General features: G+C 40.1%; 1 protein-coding gene and 1 pseudogene across 1 annotated transcript; both read right to left on the bottom strand.

The window, feature by feature from the left end:
- Positions 1–2,442: 2,442 nt before the first annotated feature.
- On the bottom strand, positions 2,443–6,112 carry LOC103732497 (annotated as a pseudogene).
- Positions 6,113–12,830: 6,718 nt separating this feature from the next.
- CUNH1orf141 (chromosome unknown C1orf141 homolog) lies at positions 12,831–15,673 on the bottom strand. Its single transcript, XM_008831086.1, is given in 5 exon segments — positions 12,831–12,886; positions 12,889–13,167; positions 13,170–13,386; positions 14,299–14,488; positions 15,633–15,673. Coding segments are annotated over 5 exon segments (783 nt in total).
- Between the last annotated feature and the right edge of the window lie 6,934 nt (positions 15,674–22,607).

The following is a 22,607-nucleotide window of genomic DNA, read 5'->3' as shown; positions in this document are numbered from 1 at the left end:
CCTCATAGTTTCATAACAAGTTATAATGCTTGTGTGTGTGTGTTTGCTCCTGTGTACGCAGGAGTGAGGGAAAAAGAAGAGTGAGTCAGAAAACATTGTTTTGTTATGTATTAGTAGTAAAGGGAGTTTGTTAATGCTAACTGGAAGGGAGATCTGTGTTAAAATAGTGCTGGAATGGAAGGAGGGATTTTGCTGAAACACCAAAATTGACAAAACTTTTAAAAAAATGTGACCACATTTACTTTTAAAAGAACACAAGCAAGTAGATGGAATCCCGCTGAAACTGGCCAACAGCCATGGAAAACAGATGATGCAGAGACCCAAAAGTTCAGTTCCTTGCCACAACCGGAGGATCATCCCACACCTACCACCCCCTCCATGGCTCAGGGACTTTTTTGAAAGAGGTTGATGGAAAGAATGTCAGAGCTGGAGTGTTAAACGGGAAGGGTCCTCTGACCACTATCCTGGCAAGCTATAGTCACACCTCCTTCCCACACTCATCAAGGAGTTGAGAGGGGCGTCACTTAACCCTTCCCACCTAATCAGTTGACCTTAACTGCATATGGGTGAGGGGCACCTCTCACACCGTTTTGTTTGGCTCTTGGGAGGTCACAGGATCTGTTTTTCAGTGCGGACTTTTTGATGCAACTATAAATGTGGGGCACCCACTTCTGTAAATGAACCTCTATCCTATGCTCCTTTAAAAAAATAAAATATTTAAAAAAGAAAGTTAATAAATTTAAAAACATGACCACATGACTGGGTTCCAAGTAAAATAGCACAAGTTAGGCTCAAGTTGAGACTTAACTTGCATATGTAAAGCATCTGAATACAACAGGAAGGGGTGTGTCCAGATCTGCTGCCTATAGCATAACACAGATGATAAAATGCCACTTCAGATTTAACTATGTGATGTTCTCATGAAAGGCATTCTTTGTGGATAGACAACCCAACTTAAATTTCTAGTACCCATACTGGAACAGACAGGATCTGGCTCAGCCAAGCCTGGTGTTCTAGGGGCATGGAAATGGGTGAGGCTAGCCCAGGCTACTGAAATCTGAGTTCCCAAGGAGCGGGGTTCAGGAAGCAAGGGAAGACTGACAGCTTGTGTGTACTCTCACACGACTTCCATGTTCACACAATGAGTATTTCTTGTAGCTTTACAATCATCATGGTTTACATTTAACACTTGTGTAACACCCCAAGGGTGCTGGTGTTTTGTCATAGGATAGTCTCAAGTACTTGAATCAAAAATTTTTAAGTTTTGTACAAACTGGTTCTTGGAGTTTTAGCTCCATAATACATTCAAAAACATACTTCTTGAATTTTTTTTTGTCTAGTATGTACAAAACAAGATTCATCCTGGAATAAAAAAAATCAAGTAACCATAATATGAAGGAGTTCTGTGCTGCCTTTGCCACAATTACTTGGTGGCAGCAGCAGAAGATTTAGGTTCATTGCAAAGTACCTTAGAGTTTTCTAACAACATGTAAATAATGCAGAATATGTAAGTAATGCTTATGCAGTGATCTTATACTTGGAAATATTCTTCCATGAATGTCAGTCATTGTGACCATTTCCCAGATATATAATCAGTGATAAAAACAAAGGCAGGAAGAAAAGCATTCTTCAAACTGTTAACTAACTTTTGCTTGTGATCTCTGCTCTGGACTCCAGCATTACATAGAACTGGAGTTCTGTAAATCTTACGCTTCATGTGAACTCCTTGATTCCATAAAGAAGTGGTCCTGGAATGTTCAGAAGTAGCTTTCTTTTTAGAGAAAGTGATTTTTTTCTTCTAAAATTTCAAGTTTCATTCCTTATTTCTAATGAACTCTTTTAAGGTACTTGTTTGGTCTGCTGCTGTTTTCCAGGCTCTTCAACCTGATTTCTTTCTCCTTTACTGGCTGTGCAGTCTTCGGCTAGAGATCGATCTTCTTCCTTCCTTGGGTGCTGTCCGTGGAGCTCCATGTCTTCTGGCTTGGCAGATCTCTTAGCCACTAACCAGCAAATTATGGTTATGCCTCAATAAAGAAACAACCTGATTTTTAGCATTAGTTTTAAAGCCAAGGGTGGACCTGTATTGCCAGACACCCATTACTTCAGATGCCTCTAAGAACTGTGCTCCCCACCAAAAGCCTTGCTCGTTCTACATTGAAAAAGAATCTCCAGGATGAAATTGGGAAGTTGAAATCAGGACCCACAATTATCTTAACAGAAAATCTTGCCTTTTAATCCCTAGACCTAGAATACCACACACACAATTAGTCTCCTCAATTTTTCTCATTGCATCCATTGAGTTAAGGATACCACTTTCAGCACTTTGATGTGTTACTCGTACACCCACATTCATTCACTGTCTTGGGTAGCAAGCAAAGAGGGGTGCCCAGGTCACAAGAGGAGTACGTGGCTCAATGATCTTGTTTACATTATAAACAGTAACTTTTTGGTTGAAAAGATTAGATAAAAGTCTTAAGTCCAGTTTATGTCAATACTGTTAAAAAAAAAAAAAAAGCATTCCTACAGCCTAGCCAATTTCTCTAAAGCCAGTTTCTTTAATGCCAATGAGCTCTGTACCTTTCTCTGGGGAGACTTGAATAAATGTCTATTCACCCCAGATAAGGGCACTGATTACAGAACAAAGAAACAATTCTACTCAAGTCTAGCTGGATGGACAGAACTAATGAGTTTATTGGGTTACCTCCAGAGCATGAGAGTCTTCCTGACTGTTGGATCACCAAAAAGCCCCACTCAAGCATGGGTCATGATTCATGAAAGCTGAATCCCTGGAGCTCATTGCCCAACTTGCAGTAGCTTAACAGAAGGGGTACCCCCCACATACAGACAGGGTTTATTGCTTATATCACCCCAGGGAGGTGAACATCCTGAGCCTTAGGAACTTCCCTTATCCTTCCAGGGAGAAATGATTCAATTTGGAGGAAAGAGCTAAACAATAGCTCACAGTGTCTAGCAGGTGTCACAGGACTTTAATGTGCACACAAATAAGCATTTCCTGCAGCTTTATAGTCATATTAAAGCCATTCCACTTGTGCAGTGCCCCCAGGGCATTGGCAGGCTTTAACCATCCTTATTTCCAATTTTTACTCCATTCCTCCTATACCAGCAACAACCAATATGCATCAGTTTTATCAGTAGTATCATCATCTGTTGGGAATGAGTGTATCTGTATATTGTTCATCGATTCACTCATGAATACAATCTTTTTTATTATTTTTAGTTTATGTGTATTGCCTGCATGTATGTAAGTACATCCGTGTCATGCAATACCCGTGGAGGTAAGAAGAAGGTGTCGGATCCCCTGGAACTGGAGTTACAGATGGTTGTTAGTTACCACGTGGGTGCTGGGAGTTGAACTCAGGTCCTCTGCAAGAGCAGTCACTGCTCTTAACAGCTGAGCCATCTCTCCAGCCCCATGAATACAATCGTAACCTGTGATTCAGCTTTAGAATTTGTGTATGCTTTGGCAATCACTGGTATAATGTTCACCTTGCTGTCCAGGCTCTTCATGGATAAGAGGGCAACTGTCCTCATACTGTAGCCCATGGAGACAATATAGTGAAGGCACTCAGGAATGCTATAGTCATGGGAATCGGAAAAAGCACTCGATCTTCAGCCCTTCTTCGATATAGGCCTCAAACTGAGCCTCTATGTAGTCAACTATTTGTCTGTAGCTCTCCAAATCACACTGTATTCACAATGGCTGGTTTTAACCAGATACTGCTTTCCTAGGGTTCGTATGTTCGAACTTTCAGTCTAACATTTGGCCAAAGATGTGAAGATTCATGGTCTTTAAAATTAGTAATGAACAAAGTGTCAGTCAGTGCTAATTTTCCATTTCCAGGCTCTGCCCCACAGAGAATACTGAAACACAAGCCTTCCTGAATGGATGGATTGACCAACCAATCAGGTGAGTGCTCAAAACCAACATGGCCAGGCAAAGACAAGGAATAGAAACTTTCTCTTTTTCTCTGTTCATCATCAGATACTTATGAAAGTGTGGAAGTTGTTTTCAGTGTCATGTGAGACTGAAAGACTAGGTCTATGCCTCACCAGAGGGGAATAAAGCCCTGGGTCTGAGGAGCACAGTGAGGAGCCGGTCTCACTCTCAGGCCCGCTGGTACCTGAAAGATCTTTTAAATTTTAAATGTCAGGAGGTAGATCAGAGTCTCTGACAAGATGCCTTTGAAAAAATGCATTGGAAGCTCTGAGTTGCCGTTTGTGATGCTTAGTCATGGTTGTTGATGATGGTGTGATGAGGGTGGAAAGGGCACTGTGCACAGTTTCCTGCCTGAAGCAAACTGGAACCTAGCTCCCCTCTGGCAGGTAGAAAACTGAAGTCCAGAGGGCAAGGGAGCTACAGCCGAAACAAAAGCTCTGGGCTGTACAAGGGCCCCAGCTTTTTCTTTTTTAATTTCTTTTCCATGTATTGCCTGCAGGTGTGTTAGTGCATCCGTGTCTTGCAGTGCCTGCAGAGGACAGAAGTGGGTGTTGGACCTCATGGAACTGGAGTTACAGACAGTTGGTTAGCCACCATGTGGGTGCTGGGATTCAAACCTGGGTCTTCTGCAAGAGCAGCCAGCCATCTTAGCTACTGAGCCATCTCTCCATCCCTGGGCCCCAGCTTTTGACAGTGTTTCCCATGCCTGAGGCTTCTGCCCCAGGCAGGAGTTCTTGGAGCTGACTTCCAGGTTCCACCAGTGACTGCAAGTTGACAGGACTCGTTCTTGCCAGGGCCTCCCATACTCCAGGCTTTGGCTGCAGATGGGAATTGTTCCCATGGTAGTTTCCAGCCTCCAGACATGGAAACCACTCACCACTTCAGAACCCTGCTGCAGGGGTTTCTTGATTGACATCCTGAAGCCTCCCAGAGTTTTGAGCTATAAAGCTTTGAGACCTGTACCTGCCCTTGACTAGTTAGCATTCTGCTACCACCAAGGAGTTCAAACTCATTTAAGCCCTGCCTGGCAGCAGTTGATTTACCTGTGTTAAGGTTGTTGATCCTGAATTGGCAAAGTAAACCCCATTTGTACTCTTTGCTGTCAGCTGACTCCATTCTTGGAGGAGGGTGGGACAAGAACCTGGGTGGAGATAGAAGATCCACCAACAGTTTCAACTGCAAAGTTGGTAAAACATACTTCTGGGTGTGTCTGTTGGGGCGTTTCCAAAGATGATGGCATGTGGGCCAGCAAATTGAATATAGAAAACCCACCCTGAACATGGGTGGCATCATTCAAATGCTGGGGACTCGGAGGAGGTGGAAGAAGGTAGAGCTCATTTGTGCACACACAGCCCCTTTTGAACAGGTACATTTTATTTTATTTTATTTTTACTGTTGCTGTCACACATGGACATTACATTCCAGATCCTTAAGCCTTTTAACACAGATTTGTACCTGTGGCTCTCCTGATACAAGGCCTTCCACCTTGGGTTAGGGTGGCATAATTGGTCCTTGTTCTAAGGCCTCCTGCTTCTTAGAATGAAACTACTAATTTCTCTAGCTCTCCAGCCTGTGGATGGCCACTGGGGAACTGTATAGCTGCTAATCATGTAAGATGGCTGATAAATACCCTTAAAATCTCATATACTCTTCTGAGAATCCTGACTAATACGAGGTTTGAGGAGGCTAGAAAGTAAAGCCAATCTCTCCTCAGATTTGAAGGCAAAGGGGAAAAGATGCAGCAAGGAGGTTGGTACTGATCAGTACTGTGAGCTGTTTATAAGACAAATGGACTCTGTTCTGTCTCCTAGTTTCCAGATGATGGATTGCACATTTGAACAGTTGAAGCCACAGACTGCCCAGGTTCACCAAGGACTGCTGCTTCTTTTGAAGTAGGACAGAGAAAATAATCTACTGTCTAATGCCTGTGGTCTTTTTAGTTTCATTTTTTTAAGCTTTTATTACATTTGTTGTGGTGCGTGTGTGTGTGCCACAGTGTGCATGTGGAGGTCAGAAGACAACTTGTAGGGGTTAGTTCTCTCCTTCCACCATGTGAATCCTGGGGACTGAATTCAGGTTGTTAGCCTCATCAGCAAGTGCTTTTACACACCGAGCCATCTCACTGGCTCTGTTTGTCTTTGTGGCAAGGCCCATGTGTTCCAGGCTGTCCTTGAACTTTTTATATACCCTAGGCTACCTTGAAGTCCTGATCCTCCTGCTTCTACTTCCAAGTGCTGGGATTACAGGTATGTGTACCATCACAACCAGATTCTGTTTATAGTCTTCTATGACATTAGTTTTATCCCATCAAGAAACTTGTGCTGAAGCTAGGGCATGGTGGCTTATGGCTGTTATCCAACATTCAAGAGGTAGAGGCAGGAGGATCAAGAGTTCAAGGTCAGCTGCATAGCAAATTTCAGGGTAGCCTGGGCTACAGGAAACTGTAAAAAGATAAATAATAAGAAAGTTGACTAATGGCTACCACCTCCAATCTTTACACTCTGCAGTGAAGAAAAAAGTATGGGTCAGGCAGGAGAACATGGTTGCTGCTTACAACAAAGACTATCTCCACAGGTAAATGAGAGATGAGGAAATTTTCCTTACCTTTTTATATAATCATTGCTTATGGTCAGTTACAATTTGAATCTAAAATGTCCCACACAGGATCATGTTGTAAAGGTTTGGTTCCCTAGCTGGTAGCTATTTGGGGAGGGAGGCTGTAGAAACTTGAGGAGGTGAAACCCTGTTAGAGAAACTAGATTACTAGGACTGGATCTTTGGGGCTTTATCTTGCTCCAGGGTCCTCCACTCTTTGCTCCTCTGCCACATACTCCTGTTGCTCTGATGTTCTGCTCAGGTGCATGGGATCAAGTGACTATGGATGGAGTCCTTGAAACCATGAGTTAAAATAAATCTTTCTTCCTCTAAATGGCTCTGACAAATACACAGCCAGTCAGGGGTATGCTTATCACCCCCTGGAGAGATCAATGTCCTAACAAAAATTCCCTCCCACTTAAAAAAAAGTTTCAATGCCAGGTGTGGTGGTGCATGTCTTTTATCCCAGTACTGGGGAGGCAGAGGCAGGCAGATCTCTGTAAGATCAAGGCCAGCCTGGTGTATACAGTGAGTTCCAGGTGGGCTGGGGCTACCGGAGACCCAATAAAAAAAAAGTTTCAATTCTATTTTTCGTTTCTCTTAGAAGTGTTGCATAGTATAAATATTGCATCCAAAAGACTCAAAATATACCTGACCATTATACAAAGTAAATTAATTCCAAGACTATGGATGTATTAATGTGGGATGCTATTTTCTTAGGTGGTTCAGGAAAACTCAAATTTCTTTACTGCAGTACCTTACTGACCACAGACCTGTAGGTGGTATAAGATGAAGGTCTTGTCCACTGTGTACTGGTGCTATAGAAATGTTGAAAGAGGGACATCTGGGGACATTAGCTTTACATGATAGACCTTAACACAAATGACAGAATGTATGAACTCCAGTGGGGGACTATGGGAGGTTCCAAAGGGGAAGGGGGTATAAAGATGATTTTATGTATGAAATACACAAAAATTCAATAAAAATGTACTTAAAAAAGAAATATTAAAAGAAAAACTTTACATAAGTTAGAATTTAACCAATGACTCATGAATCTGGCAGAACCTTGAGCCCGGAGCAGTTCAGATAATTGAGTGGCACTGTGAGTAATGAGTTTTTGTAGAATGAATACAGAAGTAGAAAACTCATGAGTGACTAGGCATCTGATTGTCAGGAGCAGTGTGATGAGACACTTGCCTATTTGGATATGGTGCTGTAAGTTGACTGCTTATGATTGCTTAAAACCTGGCCACTTATGATTGGTTGAAACGCAGCCATTCACTATATTCCCACATTAAGATGTGGCTTATTTATATAAAATCATACTAGCATTTGTTGGGTAGGAACTAAAAGTTGGAGACAGTCTGAGGTCTCCTGCTTATGTTAAAGAAACAAACAGGTGCTGGCTTGATGATTCAGTGGGTAAAAGCACTTGCCATGCAAGCCTGGCTGCAGGGGTTTGATCTCCAAAACCCATGTTAAGGTGGAAGAGAGAAATGACTCCACAAAGGTGTCTTTTGACCTCTGCATGTATGCCATGTGATATGCCCCCCTGAATCCATTTACACACAATAATAAAAATTTTAAAAAGGAATAAAATAAGACAAATCTGTTAATGAGGTGTCTGAAGGAAAATTCATGAATCTGACAGCTTTATTAAAGGCTTAGTGGTCCCTTCAAGTCCTCCTCAGAGACAAGACCAGGATGATTTATATGGAACTGAAGACAGACTTCCCATGGAGGTGATCCACAGACCACACTGGCCAACTGGTCCCCTAGTACAGTACCATCTCCATTATTGCCTGGGATGCAGGCTGGTCTTAAAGGCAGTGTTCAGATCTCAGTATCAGAATAAAATCACAGTCTTACCTTGACCCCATTGCTGAACAACCCCAACAGCTGTGGATTTAAAAGACAGGGCTGGGAAATGGCTCCACACCTAAGAAATGTGCTTCTCCTGCAGAGGACCAAGTTTGGTTCCCAGTACCCATGTCAAGTGGCCTGTAACTCCAGCTCCAGGAGCTCTGATGCCCTCTTATAGCCTCCATGGGCACCCCCACACATGCTCATACACACACACGCACACACACACACGCACAGACATACACATATACACATAAAAATAATTTTTTAAAAAGATGATACAGGGGCTGATGAGATGATTCAGCGGTTAAGAGCACTTACATAAGTGCACCTGTGTCATGCAATGCCCGTGGAGGTCAGAAGAGCACATTGGATCCCCTGGAAATGGAGTTAGGATTGTTGTTAGCTGCCATGTGAGTTCTGGGAATTAAACCCGGGTCTTCTGCAAGAGCCAGGTCCTCTGCAAGAGGAGTCAATGCTTTTAACCACTGAGCTATCTCTCCAGCCCCATAAAATATTTTTTGAAAAGATGATACAGTAGATATGAAAACAAAAGAGAAAGCTGCAAAATTTAGGTTCTACCTCAGATTTCAGTGCTCTCCTGTAGTCTCTTTGAGAGAGAATCTTCAGTCAAATGTATTTTTTGAGATAAGATCTTACTCTGTAGCCCAGGCTGGTCTCAAACTCATGATCTTCCTGCTTCATCCTCTCAAAGGAGAGAGTCACCCACACATGACCCAAATTAATTTGTAAAAATATTTTATTATTTTTAATTTATGTATATAAGTATATTGTCTACATGTGTGTAAGTGCACCTGTGTCATGCAGTGCCCGAGGAGGTCAGAAGAGGGTGTCAGATTCCTTCCCCTGGAACAGGAGTTACAGATGACTGTTAGCCACCATATGGATGCTGGGAATCAAACCCAGGTTCTTTGCAAGAGCAGTCAGTGCTCTTAGCCACTGAGCCATCTCTCCGGGCCTAGCCCAAATATAATTTTAAAATTTATTGGGGCTGGAGAGATGGTTCAGTGGTTAAGAGCACTGACTGCTCTATCAGAGGACTGGGTTCGATTCCCAGCACCCACATGGCAGCTATGAACCATCCTTAACTCCAGTTCCAGGGGAATCCGACACCCTCTTCTTACCTCCGCAACATGGCACAACACAGGTGCATTCACATACATGCAGGCAATACACTCATACACATACAATTAAAATAATAAATAAAACACTAAACTTTTTTTTATTTATTGCCTTTTCCTTTGGAAGGAAGCAGATGAGAAATGTTGAGATAGGACTCTTGACATATTCTGAGCTAGCCTTCAACTCACTGTAAATCTTAGTCTGGCTTTGAACTTGTGCCCAGCTTAATTTTTTTTTTTTTTCTTTTGGTATTGAAGATTGAACCTAGGGTTACACTCATGCTAGATAAGAGACTGAACTACATACCTATCCCTTATTTAGTTCCCTCTTAAGGAAGAAAGCTCATATGCCCCCACAGAACCTACCAAAAATAATGAGTTCTTTAGCCTAAAACCTGATAGTGTAGTTAGGTTTATTATTTAATTTAGAAAAAAACAGAGTGGATAACTTCTGAGGACATCCTTTAAGAAGTTATATTATGAGCAGTCATAATATAAAATGGGAAATTTTACAAGGGGAAATGGGATAGAAAAAGAATTTTTATTGAATGCTTCAATGCTCAAAATACTAGGCATTGTTTTGTTTAATCTGGATAATATTGTAGTAAGTACTGCTGTCCACATCTTGACAGCAAACTGAGAAACAGATACTTTTACAAGTTCACTTCTGTCTGCTGAGGCCCACATTTCTTCCTCCTTTTTTAAAAAAATTATTTTTTATTGAATTTTTGTGTATTTTATACAGAGCATCTCAAACAATATTAATTATCCTTACTTATACCCCCATGTCCACTGGCACCCTCCCATAGCCTCCCCCCCAAATTATTATTTTATGTGTATGAGTATATTGCCTGCATGTGTGTAAATGTACCCACAGAGGCTAGAAAAGAGTGTTGGATCCCCTGGAACTGGAGTTATGGATGGTTGTTAGGTGTCATATGGGTGCTGGGAATTGAACTGAGGTCCTCTGCAAAAGCAGCCAGCTCTCTTAACCACTGAGCCATCTCTCCTAGTTCCACATTTCTTCTCTTATGTAGAGTATCGGGGAGAAATCTCATTGTTCTTGAACATGTTACTAGATATAACTTCTACTTCTTGATATTGTTAGTGCTTCAAAAGAGTTTGTGGTTTTTTTTTTTTCCGAGCTCACAAGGGAATTAGAGAAATTGTTCTGCTTTTCAGTTAACCTGAAAGGAGAGAAAAGGAGGTGAATGACATCAATAAAAGATCAAGGTGGGAAAGAGGAGAGATGTGTTTGAGCTGCTGTGGCTTGGCCCTGTGGGGATGACTTCTGAGAATGAGTCTTCGTGACAAGCCTTTACAAACTGAAATTTTGTGTGACCTTTTAACCATTTTAATCATACATTTTAAAAATTATTTTAAACTATGTATTCATTGTGTTTACATATGAGTACCCAGATTTTTAGAATCAACTGACCTTTAAGAAAAACAATGCAATCAGTCTTACAATACTTTGGAATCTAGGTATAATTACTCTTACAAGCTAACTTGAATGCATAGCTTTACCCTTATACCATAGTCCTTGTTTCTTTGTGACTTATTTATGCCCCTAACGCAGAACAATGTGTATGTGCATGAGCTGTGGTAATTAGACCTAAGACCACCCTGCTGAAAAGAGCAATGACATTGAAAAAAATGTGTTCCCTACAAATTTTGGAAGCAACATGTGAGCATAGGTTGATGGCATGGTTATGGTTTTGTATGCCATTCTGAGTCAGTAGAGTCAGAAAAACAACTTCTCCCTTTGTAAAAAACTGTTATGGAAGATTGCTAATGCCTTCTGAAGACTATGCTTGATGTGCTGTTCAATAAATATGAGGGGGCCCTTTATTTGATATATGCACAGTTCTGAAAGAACTCAGAACACCTCAAACAGATTGCGCTCACTTACAACACCAAGAGTGAATTTTTTCTTTGATGCTTCACCAGCCACAGGCCACCTCTACAGGAGACACCAAGAAGGAACTGCAGGCTCCTGCCCTGCCTCCTATATAGCTAAGCCACTGGGGGCCTCCTGCCTCCCTTTACTAAGTGCTTCTAACCCACCCTGCTTGTCCTCAAGTGCTAGTCCTGACTCAAAGATCCTTTTCCCACTTAGTTTTTTTAATTATTGGAGTTATAAACATTACTTTTCACATTAAATGTGATAAAATGGTAAAGTCTTTTGCAAGCTAATTTTGGAATTTATCATTCCTAACTCTACTTTGGCATGCTGGAATTGACAAGGGTTTTGTGTATACTAAAAAAGTTGGGGGGCTGGAGAGATGATTCAGTAGTTAAGAGCACAAGCTACTCCTGCAGAGGACACAGGTTCAGTTCCCAGCATCCACATGGTAGCTAACAAACATCTATAACTCCAGTTCCAGGGATCTGATGCTTTCTCCTGTCTTCTTCAGGCATTTACATACATGCAGGCAAAACACTCATACACATAAAATAAAAATAAATGAAAAATTTTAAAGTATCATACTAATGAACTCCCTAGCTTCCTGCCTTCAAATATTACTTTTATGTGAAATAACATTCAGGATTTCAAAGAAATGCATCAAATGAACTTAGAACCAACTTGCTTCAAGATGAATTTAATCTCTATACTCTTTGAGTCAATAAGAAAGGGTGAAAATGTAACAATACACTTTAAAATACTCAACACTTGATCGGATTTACTACCAAAATTATTTAACCTACTATGGATAAATTACTCATTTAAGTTTTTCAACAACTCAGAAAGAAGTCTAAAGTTGTGCTAGGAAAAAGCAATATGGTAATGTAATTTCAACATCTGTAACATTTTTTTTCAAAGCCCTTTTAATTACATAAATCACTTGTGATACTCTTTTCCCATGATTGTCTAAAATAATGATCTACGATTAGCTCCGTATTCAGTAAAGTAATGGTACATTTGTCTTGATATTCAATCATAGGATGAGGTTGTTGATGTTATTTGGCTTCAAACAGCAACTTTCTTTTCAGTCTATGGTATAGGTACCGAATCAAATGGTACTATAGCAATGAGGATGACTGATCAATGTAACTGAGAAACATCAGGAATGAATTCCTCTTGTTAATTATTTCTTAATTTTGTCCTAGCATTGGAAAACAGTGTTGATGATCTTGAACAGACTACTCTTGATTGCTTACTCCATTCATCTGAACATTATTAGTTAAGAATTTCTTCTATGCTCTTGGAACTTGGCTCTTTGCTTCTTATTTCCCAAATATTGCTATATAAATGATAATCTATAAGTAATTTACTTTTCACGTGAGTTTAACACATTATCCAGGTGAGTTACGTTGTTTATGTATTTTGAGTTATGTTTTTTAAAGGCTTTGAACCATACGTGATAGGAGAGGCACTGAATTTGTTGTGTTTGTCATGTATTTCTGTCACCGTAGAAAACATTCTTTCAAGTTCTCCTAAGTTAGCAGTCTTTTCTTGAATAACAGCTTTATCAAAGTAACCCACAAATTTTTTTGTTAGACTGGAAAGAGTTTGGGATAAATTATAAAGTGTGTTCCATGGTCTTTTTTCTGAAGGCAGACTGTCATTTTTCTTCTTTCATTTCTCCTTTACATGTCTGTGGGCCCTTCAGAAGACAGGGCTCGCATATCCAATGTCCACGCTTTAGGCGTGGAAACAGTACTAGGCTCCTCATTAAATAAAGCTTTGAGTATTGTGCAATTTCTTTCTAAAACAAGGTTTTTTCTTTGAACTATTGTAGTATATGGAGTGATCCTTTTCATCAAAAGCAACATCTGTGTAAATTCTGTATCATGGAAAACTATGGGATTTGCATGACCTTGTTCCTATGGATCAAAGAAAACAATACTTAGTTATAAACCTACCAAGGAAAGAAAGCTATAAATATATTTTTAAGCATGAAAATAAAATTTTAAAATATTTTAAAATGACTCCGTAGAGGTATACAGCATCAATGATAAGAGTACTACACTACATCAAATGTCTTTATGTGACATACTCCCTTCTCAATGTCCTATAGTTTTATTAGGCCTAAAATCTGAAACTTTGGCCTTCTTAAATTCTTTCTGAAATAAGGTGAGATATGAGGCAATAAGTACATTTCTGGTGCTGGCTACAGCTTGAAGGTCTCTAGCTAGAATGAAATGAGGAAGAGACGGTGCAGGGACCAAGAGCAGTGAGACAGAATGAGCACTGGACAGCAAGCCAGGTGTGGCCTTGCCGAGGATAAAACTATAAAATCAGAAATTAGAAAGGTATGTAGTGGCTGATTCCTGAAAAGATGACCAAAGACCCAATTTTTTGATCCACTGGTGATGAAAATACTCCCCACTTAGCTGCAATAGTGGCCTTTGTGTTATTTTTGGTTTATCTAACACTGTAGAGAATTTTCCACCCTATATTTCTATGTGCTGCTAGATAGAGATAGAAACCACCTTTACCAGCCTTCCTGGGGCTAGGGCATAGGACTTAGGGTCTGCAGTGCAGATATACCTATAAGAGCCTTCAGTTCAGAAGGAGGTACTGTGAAAAGGTAGGGATTATGAGGATAGCTATAGTAGACTTAGAAAGCAGATTTCCTCTCCAGCATCACAATTGTTAATGACGACCTGTGGCAGTGCCTGTGCCTAGCAAAGCAGCCTGAGCTGATTCCTAACAGGGCAGTTTTCAAGCTACATTGTCTCTAGCTTTGAGTCTCAGAAGCCTGTTGTGTTCATATTTACTCAGCAACAGATTACCATGAGAGTAGTTATTGTCTCTGTTGGATTAATGTCAAGTATCTTGGTGTTTGGATTTTCCAGTTCATCCTCGAAGCACAAGGGGACCAAGATGTTAGTTCTTACTGGATGGTGTGCACTTGGTTGATAATTTCTGGTCGACTTATTTTCTTTTGTTTTAAAATCATTGCCCTCTGGAGGACATCTTCTTCTGAAAATGAACACAGTTTAGTGAACAGTTTATGAGGATGATTGCAGCTAGTCAGTTCTCTGCGCCCCCCCCCCTTTGTAGAGTCAACATTCCCACTAACCCTGGTAAGGCCATTCTTTCCTGCCTGTTTTGTGGGAAAAGCAGCAGCAGCAGAGGTAGAAGCCAGGCAGTTACCTGGGTGCCTGCTGCTTTTGAGTGAGGAGTATGCCATGGAGGCTACAAGAGGACTACAGGCAGAGGGGTGCTTGCCACAGCCTTCACTGGGGCTCTGCAGGGCAGCTTCATAACATGACAGTTTCATTAAGAGGAAGCAATAGCGTTTGCAGGCAGAAAGAAGATGGTTTTCATTCCAGGCCTCTCTTGGTTCACACATGACATAGGCAATGAATTTAGACTTGCCAAATAACTTGTCACTGTGGGCTTGTGCTAACTGTAGCACTTACTTGGCAAGCATGAGGTACAGACAACCTCGTCCAGTGACAAAGATGGAAGAGATGACCTGATCTCAGAAAGCCTGTTACATCAGTGAGTGCTAGGAGAGGGCCTTTACCAACTTTCTGGAGAACAGACCATGAGCCCATGAGCTACAGGTTTTATCAGCCACAGAGCACCTGGGAGGAGACCCTGTGGTCACCAGACCTGGGGGCAGCACAGGGACTGGCCCTGACCTTGGGCAGGCACCTTTCCTTCCTTTTCACAGAGTTCATCAAGCCCCTCTCTCATGTGTGTTCCTCAGATATTGTCTTGGAAAGAAACAGAAGGATGAGTTAAATCTAAAGCGCCCAAATCATCGCTCCAAAGTTGAAAATAGAGCTTTCCCCTCATTAGACAGAGAGGCTTATGAGAAAGTTCTGAACTTAATGCAAAAAGAAGCTGGTTTTTCCACCTCCATGTGGCAGTGTAATTGACTTTGTGCCCACTACAAAATTATAAATATCACCTGTCTTTATTTTTTTATATCCTCTCCATTTGACTGTGTTCCAGACCTACTACCTGAGTGGTCTTGGACCCCTCTTTGGATTTACTATAGGACTAAATATTAGTAAAGAATAAATTCATTCTGTTCTGCTATAAAAGGCAGAATTCATCCTCTGGGGGTTGTCCTCAAACAGTGTAAAATGTTAAAAGTTTTAGAATAAATTACTCTTTTTCAACAGAATCTGCGAAGAGGTCAGTAGAGCACATGTGCTTAGTTTTGTTTCCATCTCGATCTGAAATGATAAGATTTTCATAAAAGGCAAATATTTTGCTATTTAGAAAAGTTTAAAATAACAGACAGAAAACACCAAATATAACAGCTAATCTGTAGTGCCCACTAAGTCAACGATTCTTGAAGGAACAAGTAGAACTAGAAAAGATGCTCAAGAGTTCAGTGTTCAGCTAAGACGACAGACAGAAATGTGCCTTAGAGAGCTTCAAACAGGCCAAAAAGAGTTTCCTTGTCCTTTGCTTTTGTTTTTTTGAGACAGGATCTTATGTAGCCCAGACTGGCCTTGAACTCCCTCTGTAATTGAAGATGACCTTGAACTTCTGATCCTTCCTGCCTCTACCTTTTGAGTGCTGGGATCACAGACATAATTACCATGCCTGACTCTATGCAGTGCTGTGATGGAACCCAGCGTTTAATGCATGCTAGGCACTGTACCAAGTGAGTAACATCTCTAGCCTAGAATAAAGCTAGTCTTTATTTTTAAATATTTCTAATATATTGAGTCACTATTAACCAGTAGGAAACACAGGAGAGTTAAACATTGTTTGTTATGAGGGAAGTCAGTTAGCAGATAGAAAATAGATCTTGCCACCTGATGTGAAGGAAGTGTTCAAAGCTGAACTCTTCCAAGTATGCCTAGCGGCCATGCCAACATTTTATTGCTTTCTTAAGTGTTTCCAGACGATATTGACAGCAAGACATTCAGCTTTTCCTTGTCCTCAAGTAGTTTGTATTTTATTTTATTTTTAAAAATATGTGTATCAGATTCTTTCATTCTTGAAATTTTATTTTGATTTAAAAAAATTTGTTTTATGTGTATGAGTATTTGCCTGAATGTGCACCACATGCATGCAATGCCTATAGAGGCCAGAAGAGGGTGTTGGATTCCCTGGAACTGGAGTTATGGATCGTTGTTAGCCACTACGTAGGTGTTAGGAACTGAGCCCAGATCACCTGCAAGAGTAGCCGTACTCTTAACTGCTGAGTCATCTTTCCAGCCCCAAGTGGTTAGTATTTTAATTCACTGCTTTAGAATCTTTCCACATCATAGCAAACATCTCAATTAATATTATTTATGCAGTAGTCATTCAAGAATGACACCAAAATGAAGGCATTTCATAGACACAAAAGTTAAAAGAGTTAATAGTATAGGTCATCACTTCAAAATCACTAAAGGTTGTCAGCTGAGAAAAATAAATAGGAGCAGAGATGGCAGTGTACAGCACTCATCGATGTGAACACAGTTTGATAAATTATTTCATATATCTAATTACTATTATCTTTAGAAACTAATATTTTGAGTAGCTAGAGGAATGGCTCAGTGCATAAAGCACTTGCCTAGCGGCTTGAGGACCATAGTTCAAATCCACCACCTATAATTTCACCACTGGGAAGATGGATCCCCAGAGCAGGCCGGCTAACTAGATTAGCCATATTAGTGAGCTCTGGGTTCAGTTGAAAAACTCTGCCTCAGTAAGTAAGGTAGAAATGATCAAAAAGGACTCCTCATATCAACTTCGGGCTCCTACTTATATGCTCACATACATGTGCCCCCACAAACGTGCACATCACACCATCCGCATACCCCTAAACTAGTATTTTATATTTAAGTTACTTATGATTAATATTTGTTGCATTTATAAAAGCTCGTTTCTCAGTTATTTTGGCAATTACATTTTTGATATCTTGAACTTCAGCATTAGGTTTTGTTTTCTTTTTGACTTTGTTTTATTGAGGGATAATTTATTTATAACATAATATTCTCATTTTAAATGTGCAGTTTGATGAATTGGGACAATATATTCACTCATATAAGTAAAAATCAAGAAATAGAGAGTTTCAGTTGTTCAAAGTAGCATCCTATGTCTCTTTTTCAGTCCATTCATTCAGTTTATTCTCTTTGCTTTTTGAAACAGTTATGGAGCTAAGCATCTGCTCTTTCCTCAGTGCACCGCCTTGTTTAATCTTGTCAACTTTGTCTCGTAACACTGCATCTTGTACACGCTTCCTAATTCTTCTCTTCAGATATTTGATTACTTTAACGTTTATTTTACTGTTTGCTAGTTTAAGTATAATTTTAAATTCAATAGCATTATTTCTTTAAAAGTATTTTATCTGTTTACATCATCGCATCCTTAACAATTATATTTTGTGTTTTTAAATTCTATCTCACAGAATTCTTATTTTCTTTGCTATATGGAAAGATTATTGTCTAAATTTCCTCTTCTTTTATACTGTCTGACAAAAATGTCTATTGGGTATCTTTAAATTATTTCTTAAAGATTTATATTTTTATGTGTGCCTGTGCTTACATGAGTTTATATGCACCATGTGAGTACAGCTGCCTGCAGAGGCCAGAAGAGGGTGTTGGATCCCTGGGCTGGAGTTACAGGTAATTTGAGCCACCTGACAGGGGTGCTGGGAACTGTACCTGAGTCCTCTACAAGAGCAATACATTCTCTTAACTGCTGAGCAATGTCTGTACACCCTACTATAGAATTTTTTTTTTTTTTGCAGAGTTTTCATGTTTCCCCTTCCAACTTATGTTTGAATTTGGCCACTTAAATCTGGACTACGATTTGTCCAAATAGGTGTAAATATTTGTCAGTTTTTTATTTGCTTGAACACATAAACTGTCCTCTTAGAAATTAATATGCTAATCTAGAGACTACTTTGTTATGCATCCAGACATTAATTCAGCCACTGAAAAGGCTGTAAGAAAAGTCAGAAGTATATTATGTATATTTTATGAAACTTCTTCATGACTCTGATGGGCTCTATTCATTTACATTTGAGGTGTTGCTTGGGTTTCATTTTAAAAATATATCTCTTGGAGGTAAATAAGTCAGTTTAGATAAGAATTTAGTCAAAGAACAGTCTCATAGCTCAAAGGCTGTTTGATGTGGTCATACTCATTTTTTACATATCTGTCTTCATAATATACTTCCAAAAATGGTTCTTGTCAGTGTCAGCTGGGAGGTACAGCCCAGCACTGCTTCCAGAAGCCTGAGGAGTTCCCTATCTCCTTAGGTACCTCTACTCAGGTAAAGCTGGGTCCTTGACTATATCACAGAAAGGAATTTCAGGATGAGCCAGAGTGGAGCAAACAGTGAGTTTATTAAGTATTTACACAGATAGTCATATGGGGAAATGACAGTACACAATCCCAGATCACAAGTGCTGGCTTCTTGAGAGTCTTGCTTAGGTATCTGTTTGTGTATGTGGAGGGGGCTGGTATTCTTATGTGTGTTGGTGCATGTGTGTGTGAAGGCCAGAAGACAACCATGGGTGTCATTCATCAAGCACCGTTCACCATTTTTTTTTTTTTGTCGAGGAGGGGGCAGGCAACCAGTAAGCTACACTGGCTGGCTGGGGAGCTCCACCTCTCTCTGTCCCCACACCACTGGGATACAAGCATGTTTCGCCACGCCTAGATTTCTTAAAAATGTGGGTTTGGGGGATCAGCTCAGGTCCTTATGCTTGTAAGCAAGCATTTTACGAACTAAGCTATCTCTCAGTCCTAGGTGTCTTTATAATGGATATAAAGTGGCATTTTAAGTGATATCTTTCAAAGGATGAAATTTATAACAAGGTTTAAAGATTAAGTAAAAACAAAATTTAAGTAATGTTTAAACATTAAGTAAAATTGTATGAGCTAGTTTACTTATTTTTATCTGGATTTTATTTTGTAAATGGAATTGTAAGGTGGTTTTATGGGGTGTACTGTTTAGATTTAAGGATGAAAGAGGAGTGCTAATATAGCAAAACTCAAGGTCACAAACATTCTGACCCAAAGAAAGAATGTTCGGGTCTGCTTGTTAATATCCTTGCTGAAGTTGTCTTTAGGGTAACACATAGTATATATGTGGAAGTGATTTGGGCTCTATCAGTTGTATTGAAGTTTCTTGACTCTCAGTCAGAGGAGGAAAACTAGACTCCAGGATGAGAAATATCTTTCCCTTCTTCCTGTCTTTCTATCCTGCCTCATACAGTTCTGACATCACCTCATCTTTCAGGAGATTGGAGTTGAGACAATGATGGGTCAGTGATGGGCAGGACCACACCCTGACCAGGACTTCACAGTTATGCAGACCTCTTTCCCTCTATTTAAAAGTAAATCTCAAAGCAAGACCTCAAAGATGGAGCTGTGGTGTGTGTGTGTGTACCTCTTTGTTTGCTCCTCTTCCCAATGTGACCATGTTGAATAAATCTCCTTTCTCTGTGTTTTGGTGTCAATCACTTAGAGCAAATTAACCTGAGATGGAGAATAAAGACTGAAGGGTTCCATATAGCTGCTGGAATTACTTTGTTCTGGGGACTTTTTCTCATGTTCCCATGTCAGCTGGCATAAGGTGCTTTCTGCCTCTATTTGGTGAAGTAGGGGAATGAGTATTTGGACTTGTTTTAGACACTTGAGAAAGTTTGATCCTTGATAAGTTTCTCCCTAATCTGTGCACCTTGGATTTTCCTTCTTATTTATTTTTAAAATTTTATGTGTATGAGTGTTTTGTCTGTGTATAAGTGTACCCATATCATGTAATACCCAAAGAGGCCAGAAGAGGACATTGGAGCTTCTGGAAATGGAGCTATGATGGGTGTTGGGAACCATGTAGGTGTTGGGAATCTGTGTCCTCTGGAAGAACAACCAGTGCTCGTAATCACTAAGCCATCTCTTCAATCCTAACTCTCCTTCTTTATAGGTTTGGAGCTCCATTGACCTGTTTGGGTTATTTCTGAACCATGTTGGTGACTGCCATTTGGTGACTGACTGGCTTTGTTTTTCTGAGTTCTTCTGAGCTGTTTGGATTCTATTGAGCTCTTTGGGTCATATGCCCTTTGTATGACAGGCCTTGCCAATTTGAAAGGCTTTTGAAGCTGTGCTGAACCATTGGGGCTCTACTGAACCATTTGAGACAGAGAAACACAGGTGTTGAGATCTCTGTTGTGATTTGTGTAATGACAAAAGACATATTAATATTTTACTTAGTAAGTAAATGTACCTGCTGCCAAACCTGGACACCTGAGTTAGATTCCCCAGAACACGTGTTAGAAGGAGGGAATCAGCTCCCTCATATTGTCCTCTGACACGAGCAGTGGCATGCATGCACCTACACACACAGTATGTATATTTAAAATTTTTACTCTCTTGATGCTTCCTAGGAGAAATTATGACTAGTCTTTTGTAAACTTAAGATGATTTATAAGCATTATTAAAGACATGAGATAGGTTAGATAAATTCCAGGCAGGGACCCTGAAAGCAAACAGTTATAATTCTTCTCCTTACAGAAACAGGAAATGTCCTTGGTTTTGTTTTGGCCAGAGACCAGGAATGCCAGAAGGGAGCTCAGGTTCTTATCGCCTCCTAAATGAGCCTAGAGACTAGACCAGAGGTTGTGACTGAAACTCTGGTCCAGACACTAATCTCTTCTGACAAATAATTTTGGAATTGGATCTCTAGATTTTCATGGTGAGATGGGTTATATCTATTCCCCAATTTCAGCCCATCGTCTATATGCTTTTAGAGTCTCAGCTGTTGAGGGGGAATGTTACAGCAGCCTTGGAGGCCATTGAGGATGGGTATCAGGACTCTGTTGAGGCCCAGTAGGGGAAAACTATTTCCTCCTGATCAAAAGAATGGACTCTATCTCCCATCTTCAGTGCAGATATGACATTCTGATCTGCTCCAAAGATTGGAACATTCCATACCATTGTCTCCCTCTTAAGAGTTAATCCAGCTGGGTTTGTCAATCCCCTCGTTAGGAGACGACCACTCAGAAAGGCTGGTTCAACTAAAGCCATGGTGTAGAGATGGGAGGAATAGTCGTTCCCTTAATGACATAATGCACTTTTCCTCCACAGAAGCCCCTCCCATGGTGCAAACTTCCAGAGTTTGTTATGCAGCACTGTTGCCCGCCCACTTTTCTGAGCTATTCAGAAAAGCACAGCTTATCCTTTTTCTTCTTTTGGTCTCTTTTTCCAAAGACTTGGCTTTCTTTGGTGCTCTGGGCTACCTCACTCTTTGCCTAAAGCTCCCCTCCCCTGTCCCTCTTTTCTTTTTCTTCATCTCCTTTCTCTGGAAGCTGCCTAGATTCACAGCTTGCCTGCCTGTTGTTTTCCTCTCATGTGCTAATAAATTATCCTGAGCTTCTTCTTGAATCTGTTTTAAAATTTTTATTAGTGAGACTAAGAATTCCTGAAATGGAACTTCAGTTTCCCTATAACATGGTGCTCAATATAGGGCACCCCAAAGTTTTCAGTAACAATTAGACTCAATTTTTATGTTTGTAAAAGGAAATGCTCTTATGATATATGTCAATGCTGTACAACTCTGACAGATGCAACATGATGAAAATGTTAAAGTTTTGTTCAGTGTTTTCGTTTTCAGGTATGTTGTTAATGAATATCCCTAATTATATCTATAAATGTCAAATTTGCCTATAGTATAATATAAGTTTATAAGGCTTATAGAAAAAAACTCATGAGGAATAATTCATATGTAATTTGGTTGATCATAATTAAAACGCTGTTAATAAAGGTGTTTTGGGGAAAATTATATTCAAAGCAATTGGAACTTCTTAAAAAGGATTAACTTAAAAGACAAAAATTTAAGGTCAGTGAGATGGCTCTGTGAGTAAGACACTTGTTACCAAGCCTAATAACCTGAGTTTGATTCCCAGGATCCAAATGGAGGAAGGGGAGAACCAGCTCCCACTAGTTCTCCTCTGATCTACACACACACACACACACACACACACACACACACACACACTCACTCTCTCTCATGTGTGTGCTTGCATATACACAAAATATATAATTATTTTTAAAAAGTAATGTTCTCTGTTTCCAGTTAATTTTGTCAGGATTTTTAACATGATTATGTCTCAGTTATGTTTTTGTTTAGTGTGAAG

Source organism: Nannospalax galili, unplaced genomic scaffold (genome assembly GCF_000622305.1).
Source record: "Nannospalax galili isolate Female #2095 unplaced genomic scaffold, S.galili_v1.0 scaffold553, whole genome shotgun sequence".
NCBI lineage: Eukaryota > Metazoa > Chordata > Mammalia > Rodentia > Spalacidae > Nannospalax > Nannospalax galili.
The sequence above is the reverse complement of the archived record's forward strand: the minus strand, read 5'-3'. Positions and strand labels throughout refer to the sequence as shown.